Genomic DNA, 13501 nt, shown 5'->3' with positions numbered 1-13501 from the left:
TGGGAGGAAAAAGTAGGTCACTTGGTCGTGTTGGGTCTTTAAGACTTCAAGTAATTTCTTGAATACCGATGGTTAAAAATAAATACTATAGCCTATTTATTAACGGTTAATGCGAATGCGATAATGTTACACACTGAGAACTACATGCAGGTATAGATTTGTCACAGTCCGCTACTGCGGGAAATATAAAATGGTAGTATTGGACTGGGAATTCATGGCATGGGTATGGGGGAAAAAGGAATATTTCAAGTATCTGATCTGACACGGACTTAACGAAGACTTAAGGGATGCATGTGTCTAGCGAACCTGGTAGGGGCTTCTAAGTAACTGGGGAGGGAGATAGCTATAAGGCCATGATATATCTTATAGAACATAACGTGCTTGGAGTCTAGACGTCTATTCTCAAGCGCGCGCCTAGTGTCTTTTGCATTTGTTTTACGCTGGAGTAATGGGAGTAATCATTCTTGTCGCGACAAAGACATTGACGTAATCGCACGTTAATGTGATATTATTTAAGTGTAAGCGTGTTTTAACAGAAATAAGCATGTTAGAATTTTCTTTCTGTTCATATTGAGCAAAAGACCTTTCATCTTCCTTACAAACCTCCCAGCGGATCTGTATGACTATTGCTATGATTTTGTTATCAAACCTAACAAATATAAGTACAGTGATATAATATATTTGGTCCCGAAATATTTATTTTACATGAAAAAGAGAATGAAGATTTAATTGTGTTTTAAAGTATTTATAAAGTATAATGGTAAGGATTTTTAGTTTTCGTTTTCTTAAAAGTATGGTGGTCTGCATCATTGAAAGTTATATAGTTCGATGCGTTTATTAGTTTCTTAAATGGATTATGATCAATGTATTCCGAGTATTCTTAATTTTAGGTAAATAAAACCGTTAAAAAGAATGTTTTGAAAGCATAGAACCCAAAGCAGCAAAATATTAACAGACTTTGTTTTAATGTGTCTATTCATAAGACGTATTAATTTGTTTAATCTAACACCCCTCAGGCCCCTATCTCAAATTTATGCGGAACCCTGGTATACATGGTATATAGTAAAATTAAATTGACTCCATGATCCCAAAGGACCAGAAAATAAAACAACACAAACGTCGTATCACCCTCCTCCTGCGTCTTAATGTTACATGCTGGTAGACAATATGAGTCATGTTGTCATCGAAATGCCAGACAGAAGAACTGCGACTCCATTTAATGAACGTTTAAGGCCTCGTTAAAGTAACACGTTTAGTCCCGCCTCGTGACTATCGACTCCGGAATGGTACTCCGTAGGGCATTTGTATTTGTACACTTGTCCATCAGGGCCTAGGTATTCGAAACTTTAACCGGCTGTTTAACTAACCATAGTTTAAAATATGATTCAAAGTATAAGACTTAATGTGAAACACAATAATGGTTTTCTGGTTTTAGTGTTCATAATCCTTATTCATACATTTGTTTTATCTATGTCTTCAAAATATGGAAATAATATTCTTATCATTAATCGGTAGTTAGCTTAAACGCCTCATAAAGTTTGGATCTTTTTTCACTGGATTCGGGTATGTATCGTGTACACGTGTTGTTAACTCATTATTCTTACTTTGGAAATGCTGTATCAGGACCGACTATTTATTCTTTAGAAAAATATCGTTAATAACCGTTGAATCGCATGTTTACCTAGGCGATTCTTTATTTTAGGAGTTTTTAGATGTGTCTATCGTTAAGTTTTATTTGAAATCTCACAGAATTCATATTTGAAGTATGTCAACAAGTTGGTAGCGGTTCGTACAAAAATTACATGAATGAAAAATTATCATTCTTAAAATTTTATTCCTGAATAAAAAACAATGCATGTCGTCTTTCTGTCATGTTTTTATGCAAAAATAGCATTGGTGCTTGTTACTTAAAGTCTCACTACCTTTGTAGACGTTTATACACAAAACATGTGCATTATCCCTATAATAATATGTACTGAAAAGTGATACATAATGTCAGTAATAACAATTACGTATTTCAAAAGAAACATATATGAAAACCAGCAATATTAGCAAGTCTATCACATATAAATGCATGTATATGACATCTCTGTACTCTACCAAAAGGAGTAAGCTGATTAGATAACAGTGTTACGTAACATGCATTTAATTTGAAACTCCTTATCGTGTTCCATATGCAAGCTTTTTACCACTAGCACTACTAGTATTTTCTCACAGTTTTAAAATGAAAAAATATTTCATGCTGTTCGTTTTTGTAATGTTCGGGACGGATGCTGTGTCGGTTGAAGAACGTCTGGCTGAGTTAGAGCGCGTGGTGAAACTTCAAACTGAGACGATTGCCAAACATGAGAACGTTATTCAGGACCAAATGGCTATTAATGAAAATGTCATGAAAGAGAACAATAATCTTCAAATCCGAGTGGAAATTCTGGAAGCTTATATAAGGAAAATTAATGCCGAAGAGGACCACATCGCGGAAACGCCGGATGATGATCTGACGATACCTTCAGTTAGGAATGACACAGATGGAATACAAAGTCTAAAATTAAAGACTGATAAAGCAGAGCACAGACTGAAGCAGCACTACCCTGTCAGCTTTAGCCCTCGTCCATTCCAAGGAAGCCAAAACAAAATAGTAAAACGTAGGTATCATATTAATTTCATAATTTTTCAACATGGTCTAAATGTACGTACATCCATGTGGACATGTAGATCTGTACGATTTATTTAAAACTCTAAAATAAGTTGCCAGTTTCTTAGACGACTTTGATCAACCATGTCCAAAATCTTTCTTGTGTTATAAGAATTGTATCTAGAAAAATGCACGAGTTCTGCATCGAAAATAGTGCGTGATTTTAGCCTCGGAGCGCAAAAGAACGAGTGCATATTCCTCGATACAAAACTAATAACTTTATTATCATATACGCATCTACACTTCTAGTATATAAATATATTAATGTGTTCTTAAAAATTGAAAATAATAATGATGATGAACAACGCTTTTATGCAACGACGCACACAAAAATGACGCCACAAATGACGTCACGCACCCAATATGAAATTTATTGTAAGTGGAATAAGATTGAAAATACGAGGGTTGATCCAAAAGTAATGTCACTGTTGCTATAAAATGTGTATAATGGAAATAAATAAAAATGCATATCGAAGTACCTCTATCTATTTGCAATATTGTCTAAAATATCGGTAAGATATGTTGCATATAGTTTAGTTTTAACGAAATTGGCATATACTGAAGGCATGCTTGCAGCGATCGCCGCACGTCACTGACATTATTGACGTCCGAGACGACGTTTCTTACTGACTGCTATCAATATTCATTCCTGTTCAACGTATTGTCCTTGATTTTCAATACAGCGCTCCTATCTGTTCACCCATTTACGGAAAGCATCAACAAATCAGTCATTTGAAAGAGATGAAAATACATTTACAAGCTGTTTTCAAAAGATCAAAGTCCTGGCCCTGGACCACTCAGAGTTTATCTTTCAGATGAGGAAAAATTGATTTTTTTACATTTTGATATGTTTTTATCATTATACTTTGATAAATAAGCGCACCATGGACGCAGTGACATTTTTTTTTTATCAACCCTCGTACGTATGTAGTAGTAAGTTTTATGCATATGTATATTAATAAGGTACATGTACGATGATGTTTCTTTGATATCCTGACCACTTGACGGAATATATTTGTACCCTGTGCAGTTAGAAATAAGCTTTCTTGAGATCACGTTTCCATTGTAACATGGGAAGCTTTTATTTATTTGTGTACAGGGCAAACAACGAACATCGCATTCTACGCTTACCTTACTAATTCGCATTGCTTCCGAGAGAACGAAATCGTCATATTTTACAACGAAGGATTGGACTATGGAGACGGATATGAAACCTATGACGGAATATACACCGTGCCCGTAGCTGGAACATACGTGTTTACGTGGACCATGTCTTCCTACGAGGACGACTGGTTCATAACAGAGCTCGTCGTGGACGGATATGCAGAAAGCTGGATCATGTCTACTACAGATAACGACCAAGGCTCTGGTACAGTAGTTGTTGATGTGAATGAAGACTCCCATGTCTTTATTCGAAGGGGACCTGGAGATGGATGTACTGTCCATGACACCTTTACACGTTCGAGTTTTTCAGGATGGAAATTGTTTTGAAATTTCACTGAATTAAAATAAAAATGAAGTAGGGCTAACGTTTTTAAATTTATTTAAAAATAAATTTGTTTTCTGGCGATGGTAATTTTAAAAGACTTTAGCAGACAGTTCGTTTGTAATCAATCACAGAAATTGTGTTTTGTTCAGTTGTTATTTAGTTACCTAATTTCATATATATCACAACGGTCAAGTAATTCGAATAATCAAACCAGAACCCATCGGATCGATAGGCTGACAACAACGGAAATCCGCTTCATTTCGATGACAATTCGTTAATGACCAATTCGTGTTGTTAAGTTTCAGTTACATAAAAAATCATTTAAATTACACTACCAACTCGACATTCAGCATTTATATCATCCAATTTAATTCCGGTCTAAAGAGCTGATTGGGTTTTTTAAGGCTTTATTAGAAACGTGATTCTATTTAGAAATTAAGGGTTATTTTTAACTGCATTATTATCTACTCATGGCTGGCATCAATTCGACATTCGTAGCGCGTGCAAAAGATTCGTGGCGGCGAGATTCAACTCGACGAAATTAAGTTCATGTATCGTAATTAAAACAATAGTGTCTTACGCCGCGCTTTTGATAATCACACGAATTCCTTCGTAGAAAATATGAAGATCGTTGTGTTTAAATACATTTCAACCTAAGTTGATACATAACAAACCAACCTTAAAGTGTATGATCTACATTTTGTTTTTAGTGTAACCTTCGAACTGCTTGGCCAACAGGAGTGTTCGCACTAGAAATATGTCAGTTCATCAGGTATACAAATATAGTTAGTAATGCAAAATAAAATCATCAGCTATGTACATATTAGATCTCTTATCAGGATAGGGGTCAGTAGGTAAGCTCAAGTAGACATACTACCGTCACAGACATAGCAGGCATTGACAAGATATTAAATTTAGGTTCAATGAGATCCAACTGTATGCAGGAAGCTGTTTAGTTTTTTTTATCTAAAAACTTTTCGTAATTGTGTTGAAAAGGAAAATATGCTCTCGTAGCAAATTTTTGTCCATTTTATCTGTCCTAATTAGAAGAGATTATATTAACCTTTTGTTTTTCCTTGATTCTACTGTACTCATGATAGTTCTATGTTTGACAATAAGTCAAAATATTTCAGATTAGCCCTATTCTTTTCCATTGAAAATTATTACTTTCATTTTGGAAAGGCGCCAAAGTATGACAACACTTCTTAGCGATAAAGGGCCGCAGTTTTGTCGACGTCCGCGTGTAGTCTAGGAAAACGTTCCTTAGATGACGTCGCAGTTGTTTCGTCTGGTGAACAGAATGGCCGGGAAGCTGATTTTAATGTTAAATGCAAGAACGTGTGTGCAAATTATAATATAACATTGTTTACAAATGGAAAGAAAATAATATGTAACAATAAACAATGAAATATGTTTTCGGAGTTCATGTGAAATGAACAACAGAATAGGATCGGCAAATTAAACATGAATCGCTATACTATATCTCTGTCACTTTATCAATGATTATTATTTGCACATGTTTCATGATCGAAAATTAAGTTGTTGTCTAACTAGTGTCCTCCACCATGTAGGAAGTGTTCTCTGTTTGGAAAATTGTCTGTGTTTCTGTCGTATAAAATTTAGCAAGAGAGATGAGTATGCTTTTGTACTTCTCTGAAAACACAACAATAAACGGTTTTATACTGAGATGGAAGTGTGACATTTAGCAACAAATGTGTGTGTCTTGCCATCTTTAACATACTGCAAACATTTCTGTAATCAATACTAAAGGATGTCTACGTGACATAAAGTCAAATAGTAATGCGGTATCTATAGTGAACGTCTACTGTAAGATTCAGTAAGATTAATGCAGTTTTCACATTTTCAAAGCCCACCATTCACAACTTTGACTTTTCTTTACAAAATTGTTAAAACTATATTTGGTAATACTGTAAGGGCAGATAAGGTGTTATTTTTTACAAAGCTTATGCTAATCTTACTACTCACAACAATCGTCTAATTGCTCATAAAATATGAACATACCTTTCAGTAAGCTTGTGTAGTCATCTTTTTGACGTATAGAATCCCACTGGAATAATGCTACGATATTGTCCGTAGATAACGTTTGTTCCGACAAGTTTTTCTCAACTGCTCCGGAACAAATCAACCGTCCTCCAAGTTCAAACCGAATAGGTTTTATTATTTCTCTGACCTTTTTGGTGACGTCCTTGAACTCCTCGCTGGTAATGTCACCTTTCCGCCTCATAAAGGAAAGCGTGAACACATTTTTCTCTGACAACGAAATGCATTTATGTTGGAATATAATTCATATGTATCATTAACATGAAATTTAACTAATGATTGACAGTATTGTGTTTTGATATAAGCCAAGTCTGAAAAGATTTGGAATGGAGATCGTTCAAGATTCTGAAAGAGAGATGTATGTTGTCTCAATATTATTATTGTTATGTTTTTATGATATTACAATTGTATTATATCAGATTTATACAGCGCCCTTTTCATGATAAACACGTTCAAATTCGCTTTACATAGCACAAAGGCAGCCACACAGGGCGCCAAATTCCCTCCTCTACTAGTACAGACACACAGCGATCTGACCAGAGGGACAGAGTGAGTCAAAGCCACCAGAACAAAGAGTGAGAAAAGTCCTTTTAGATACATCTTCAGCAACAACATCATGTCTTGACTACGTTTGAGTAAGTTGGTAAAGTTGTAGAAAACAAACTCTAGAATGTGTTGAAATTAACATTCTCTGCAACTTTGAAATACAAAAATGTAATTGAAAATACCCAGTTCTTACTAGGATAAACTCGACTGTGAAAGGGCATTTGTTTTATCTAAACAACGTCCCAAACTTCCGTATGAGAAAATATGAGCCTCGTATCACCTTAGGTTCAAACTTGCAACCTTCATAGAAATATAAATCCTACTTACCGTTCTGAAATTCTTCGTCGGAGCCTTTCAACATTACACAGTCAAATATATCTACACCAGGTGCACCATTCGATTCTTGGAAACTCTTGAACCATTCTGACCCACTCTCAAACGTTTCAAACGATAAAACTGCTATGGAAGTTTGTGCAGGCCAAGAACCTTTGATTACAAGTACCTGAAACAGTATATGAGCCGCGCCATGAGAAAACCAACATAGTGGCTTTGCGACCAGCATGGATCCAGACCAGCCTGCGCATCCGCGCAGTCTGGTCAGGATCCATGCTGTTCGCTTTCAAAGTATATTGCAATTGGAGAAACTGTTAGCGAACAGCATGGATCCTGACCAGACTGCGCGGCAAAGCCACTATGTTGGTTTTCTCATGGCGCGGCTCATATGTGCAAAACATCTCTCCAGAAAATGTTATTATAATTACTATAAAGCAGTGTGGGGACTCAGAACGAAGCAGTTCAAGAAAACTAATCAGTTTTAACCTTTATCCTGCTAATTTTCAAAAATGGACCAGTCATTCAATTTGGGCAGTACCACTCATTATTCAAAGGGGTGTTCACTAAACATTGGTCTTCAATGGCCGCAAAGGCAAAATCACATGTCACCTGCAGGCTAAAGGTTAAGATTGGTCTTAACAAATACGCATAAGTCTATTCAACAGATAAAATAATAAAAGAAATTAGTCAAATTGACCAAGTTGTTTCATCAGCATATTTTTGTTTATATAATAGCAGTTCTTTCTAAAGAAGATTAATTAATCCAAAACAAATTTACCTTTCAGAATGATACATGTATACAAATTACAACTGTCTAAGATGAGAACGTTATTTATATGGTTCAATTTAGACGAAAAAAAAATTCTTTTACGGTAATTACAATAACGACAAAACCTGAGGTGCAACTGCAATGATTTTCCCGCTAGTTTTTGTTAGTTTGGCGCCATTTTGTTTCACAGTTGATCTGAACTGTTTGAGGCAAGTATCGGCAAATCTAATTATCATAATAATACAATGCTGGTCGGACTGGTCCGCGGTATTATTGTCTTGTTCGCCTGCTGTCTCACTTTCATTGCTGCCTGCCAAACATTCCTCCTGACTGTCAGAATTTTCTTTCAGAGGTTTCTAAAGGCAGAACGCATACAATTAATCATGTTTCGAGTGCACAATAATGCTACCACTAGCTGTAAATGTCTTATCTACAAGTTTACTGGAAACCTTGTTTGTTTTCAACTGTGTTATTTATTCTTATACTCAGTTTTGGATACGAACGTCCTTTTTTTTTTAAAAAAAAAGTGCTTCTGAACGTTTTCTGTTTCAATGTAAAAGTGATCTGTAAGTGTAAAATAGAAGTTCACCCCCATACAAGATAGTAGGCAAGTGATTAAGGCCGCTAACTCCGAATCACTTGCTCATCAATTCAGGTGAGTATCAACCTATTTGACTTGCGGAAGTCCTCAGGTTCAACCTAGGTGACTTCCCATGTGTGAAATAATGCGCCAAGGGGCACGTTGGTTCTTTCTCCGCAATCAAACGCTACAAAGCCACAGTATGACATAACCAGTTGGTGTGATATTGCGCCCAACATATAAAATACCATAAATCAATATGACTCTCTTATAGCCAATAAACTTTAATAAATTATATAAAGTTATATTACTTGAACTGGAAACGACTCCATATCTTTCATTGCTTCATCGTATGTAGGCGGATTGTCACTGATAGGTGGCGCAGTAGGCTGCGCGCGCATTTGATTGCTTATTGCCGGTTTGATTACACTTCCTTCTACCTTATTTGGAGATTGTTTTGAATCGCCTGACACATTACTTTTTCCAGAGTTCACTGGCTTTGTGATGTTTTTGGGACTGACATTTTTCCTGGTAACGAGGGGTTTGAAATCGGGTACGTATGTACACCAAGGCACGTATGTGAATCTTGGAAATAACTTGTCTTCCCAGATTTTAGGGCCATCCTCATATCCATCGACGCACTGGGTGTATGTGATGGCGGACGACGCATCTATCACTACAACAAAAATGTATAATTTCAATCACAACACATTTCACGGGTGGTTATCACTTGTCCCTCACCGATGAAATAATGCACGGAGGGGCACCTGGGGTCTTCTTCCACCACCAAAGCTGGAAAGTCGCAATATGACCTATTATTGTGTCGGTGCGAGGTTTACCCCAACAAAAAAACACATTTTTGTCGTTGTTATCAGAAGTATTTGTACACCTTCACCTTGCTATGCATGTCATCTTCTTCTTTTTAATTAACACTGCTTTTCTACAGTGTTTGTACAATTTTGAATCAAGTCATGGAAACATTTATGCAGAACTCAGACCTAGATTTTGATAATTTCTGTACTAAAAAACTTTTAAAAGGTCCGACACAACGCCGGTATGCTAGTAGTCGAGCGCCCGCTTCGAGTGTGTGAAGTCGTTGGTTCGCTCCCTGGCCTCGTCATACCAAAGACGTGACAAATGGTACTAAGAAGTTTCTTTGCTCAGCATTAAGAGGATAGTTCTAAAACTGGTCAATACAGTGTGATCAGTTCAATTTGGGTTATATTGTCACATGTCTACGGCATGATATTCCACTGCTACCAGTCGTTCATATGACTGTGCAATTGTTAGAAAAAGGTAGTTGTCTGACGACCCCTATTGTCTTTGATTTGCAATGGACAAATTTACTCAAGATCGTCAGAAGCTTCAGTGTTTTGCAAGACAATTCCATAATAGTTGTTTTATCGCATGTGTTTATTTGTCTTTCTTAGTTAAACCAATAAAGCTAAATTTATCCTTGTGTTCACCAACCATATTTTGAAAGACTGAAATAAATTTACCAGGTATGTTACTTGCTCCTTGTACTACCGGTACAGCCTTGTGACCTTGTGGAATGGTGCCCAGTGTAATGGGAAGTATAACTGTTGCATCTCCTCCATTTAACTTTGGAATATCTATAACAACCTGATAAATAAACATGGTTGAGGTCAAAGATCAACAGTCATTTAAATGCAAAAATATATGCAGTGATTGTTTTATCTGGACTTGGCTATAAATAGGCCCCTACATGCAAATGAAGAAATGGCAATGAGAGTATATAAGGTAGATTTAAAGTAGTCGTAATAGTAAAATAATAAAAAAAGAACTTTATGAAATAGTGTAAAGAAAGATGGATTTTAAATACCAAACCTTGACATAATACTGCACTTTGATGACATGACTTGCTCTTTCCATTGTGGTCGGTGGGACCGCTGGAACAGTAATGCTATGTTTATTATCCGTTGAACTCAGTTTTCCGCCCTAAAGTTAAAAACACAACAACATTACATTCTTAAACATTTAGATTAGATTATAATTATTATTTATTTCCTGATTGCCGTCCTAAGCATTGTACATTTAGAATCCAAGAAATTGATATTATTTTAATGAAAATTCTAAAAGGCCCTGTAATAGATCCGATGCATATTGGCTTGGACCAATAATACAGACATAGGATTTACTGCAGGTACATTATTGAATAGGATACTTGCAGTTTTATTGCATTATCACTATCAAACGCATGTCAATGAAATGTTGCTTTCATGGAAGCACCCATTAAATTTTAGCGGCTCCGTGAATACTACACATCGTGAAAAAATAAACGGATGTATTGCACCGGTCAGTACTTGACAAACTATCCTATTGTCGGGTTATTACAGATTTCTAAAAACAATTATAGCGTTACCGCGTATCGTGCTTAAAACATGTGACAATGCAAATAAACCCTACATAATTATACTATTTATATAAAGTATAATTCCCATCCATGTACCTTATGTTGACATTTTTAGGTGCAAATACCTTTTTCAGTTCCTCTCCATTAATTGACCTGAAACAAAGATATTTGAATTTTTCCTCTCCACTAGCTCTAAACTTGACTTTCTGCATTAATTCAGTTTTGATCCTACCCAAGTCTTTCTCAGATTTGTTTTCAGCAATATCTGAAATATATTTAGAATTTTGGAGTTATCTGGCATTCTATAATCTTATTTTCACTTAAGATAGAGAACATGCATTTTTCAGAAATCCGTCTTGGATGATGGCTTTTATCCCGCCGGCTAAATCTCCCCCAACCAGTGCTGTGGCAGTCATTTTCATTAAAACAAAATCCATATGGGACAACCTGATATGGAATATATCGGATCAACACGTGACACTGCTTTTTCAACAAAGCGCGCGGGCTTATTATGCACTTGTCCAGGGAATGTTTCCGGAGTCTATAGCCTTGTATATCTACATGTCACAAGACATTCCAGATAAATCTTAACATTTGATGTTTATTGGGAACTTCCACAGACCCCGTGACTTGCCGACTAATGAAATCCATTATTTATATGGAAAGATAAAAACATTCTGTCATATTACGGGTTTGACTCTGACCCATACTCCGATGCTAAAATTTACACTATTGTTGTTTTAATGTAATATCTTCAGGTAAGTTGTAATACAGATAATGTACTCACATTTGATATATATTTTCTCTCCAGGACAATAGGCACACCTATCAGTCTGTGCAAACAGAGTTACCGCCCCTTGATTTCCAAAACCAAGCGCTTTTGCAACCGTCTTCTCTGTTTTCCTTCCTACAAATTTCTTAAAGAAAATACCGCAGCATAAATGAGCCGCACCATAAGAAAACCAACATAGTGCATTTGCGACGAGCATGGATCCAGACCAGCCTGCGCATCCGCGCGGTCTGGTCAGGATCCATGCTGTTCGCTAACGGCTTCTCTAATTGCAATAGGCTCTGAAAGCGAACAGCATGGATCCTGACCAGACTGCGCGGTATGCTCAGGCTGGTCTGGATCCATGCTCGTCGCAATGCCTTATGTTGGTTTTCTCATGACGCGGCACAAATGATGTATCATATTTTGCACTGATGAGCAAGTAACTGCTTAAGAGATATTATAATAGTTAATTTTTTAAATGCACAATCTAAAAGTTTGTTGATATCGGTTTTCAATAGCTGTCATTGTGTGCTGGCGTGTATGTTGTTCTGTTTTAACCTTTTTGTTGCATGCCGGACAGTATTTTCCAGTACTTTTGCCGGTGCTGGAAAAATTCGTCTTACACCCAGGGGTGTCAGATGACTCACGTGCTGTAATTTATTAATGAATGCGTACAATCATACTCTTCTGTAATAAAGTAGCGCTTAAAAGAAGGCATTTGTTTTACTTTATTTCTTCCATTAATGAACAACACGGCATACAAGGATGACGAGAAAGTTGGTTACTTATTCCTTATTCCTTATTCCTTTTTCGAATAAGGAATAAGTAACTAGGTACTTTTTGTTACTTATTCCTTATTCAAATGCGAATAAGTAACAGACACATTAACACCAGATAAAGTCTCATCTCCTACAAAAACGTGTTCTGAACACATCTCATATCTATTTCGCCAAGCAATGATAAAAGTCGAATAAGGAATAAGTAACTGGATTCATTTTGTTACTTATTCCTTATTCAAACGCGAATAAGTAACACACAAATTTACAACAAAATAAAGTGTCATCGCGTTAACGTTTTCTTCAGCATGATTTAATTATTCAGTTTAAGACCTACTAAATGTGTTCTGAATACATGTCATATTGTTTTTTCCGAGAAATGAAAAAAAACTCGAATAAGGAATAAGTAACTGGCGTTATTTTGTTACTTATTCCTTATTCAAACGCGAATAAGTAACAGGCAAATGAATACCATATAAAGTCTCACCTCGTTCACCATTTCTTCAACATGATTTAATTACTGTGTATTAGACCTACAAAACGTGTTGTGAACACATGTCATATTGTTTTCTCCGAGAAATGAAAAAACTCGAATAAGGAATAAGTAACTGGTGTTATTTTGTTACTTATTCCTTATTCAAACGCGAATAAGTAACAGGCAAATGAATACCATATAAAGTCTCACCTCGTTCACCATTTCTTCAACATGATTTAATTACTGTGTATTAGACCTACAAAACGTGTTGTGAACACATGTCATATTGTTTTCTCCGAGAAATGAAAAAACCTCGAATAAGGAATAAGTAACTGGCGTTATTTTGTTACTTATTCCTTATTCAAACGCGAATAAGTAACAGGCAAATGAATACCATATAAAGTCTCACCTCGTTCACCATTTCTTCAACATGATTTAATTACTCACTATTAGACCTACAAAACGTGTTGTGAACACATGTCATATTGTTTTCTCCGAGAAATGAAAAAACTCGAATAAGGAATAAGTAACTGGCGTTATTTTGTTACTTATTCCTTATTCAAACGCGAATAAGTAACAGGCAAATGAATACCATATAAAGTCTCACCTCGTTCACCATTTTTTCAACATGATT

General features: G+C 36.0%; 2 protein-coding genes across 2 annotated transcripts; one reads left to right on the top strand and one right to left on the bottom strand.

The window, feature by feature from the left end:
* The first annotated feature begins 2142 nt into the window (after positions 1 to 2142).
* Positions 2143 to 4216, top strand: LOC123549268 (uncharacterized). The gene is made up of 2 exons (XM_045337207.2): positions 2143 to 2642; positions 3792 to 4216. Exons 1-2 carry the CDS (start codon positions 2225 to 2227, stop codon positions 4181 to 4183), a joined length of 810 nt encoding a protein of 269 aa, XP_045193142.2. The 5' UTR covers positions 2143 to 2224; the 3' UTR covers positions 4184 to 4216.
* A 961-nt stretch (positions 4217 to 5177) lies between these two features.
* LOC128558116 (uncharacterized) lies at positions 5178 to 10425 on the bottom strand. Its single transcript, XM_053546963.1, has 7 exons — positions 10319 to 10425; positions 9970 to 10093; positions 8782 to 9146; positions 8016 to 8246; positions 7116 to 7290; positions 6204 to 6452; positions 5178 to 5834 (listed from the first exon to the last, which is right to left on the bottom strand). Exons 1-7 carry the CDS (start codon positions 10361 to 10363, stop codon positions 5728 to 5730), a joined length of 1296 nt encoding a protein of 431 aa, XP_053402938.1. The 5' UTR covers positions 10364 to 10425; the 3' UTR covers positions 5178 to 5727.
* Positions 10426 to 13501: the final 3076 nt, after the last annotated feature.

The sequence above is a fragment of the Mercenaria mercenaria genome, chromosome 6 (assembly GCF_021730395.1).
Source record: "Mercenaria mercenaria strain notata chromosome 6, MADL_Memer_1, whole genome shotgun sequence".
Lineage (NCBI taxonomy): Eukaryota > Metazoa > Mollusca > Bivalvia > Venerida > Veneridae > Mercenaria > Mercenaria mercenaria.
Note: the sequence above shows the minus strand (reverse complement) of the source record. Positions and strands in the feature narration are given on the sequence as shown.

Bases quoted from the DNA above. Each gene is read 5' to 3' on its own strand.
- LOC123549268 (XM_045337207.2), top strand. From the start codon at position 2,225: ATGAAAAAATATTTCATGCTGTTCGTTTTTGTAATGTTCGGGACGGAT. The intron at 2,643-3,791 runs GTAGGTATCATA...ATTTGTGTACAG, and splicing joins CCAAAACAAAATAGTAAAAC to GGCAAACAACGAACATCGCA.
- LOC128558116 (XM_053546963.1), bottom strand. From the start codon at position 10,363: ATGGAAAGAGCAAGTCATGTCATCAAAGTGCAGTATTATGTCAAG. The intron at 10,094-10,318 runs GTTTGGTATTTA...TTTATTTATCAG, and splicing joins AAGTGCAGTATTATGTCAAG to GTTGTTATAGATATTCCAAA. The intron at 5,835-6,203 runs GTATGTTCATAT...TTGTGTTTTCAG, and splicing joins CTACACAAGCTTACTGAAAG to AGAAGTACAAAAGCATACTC.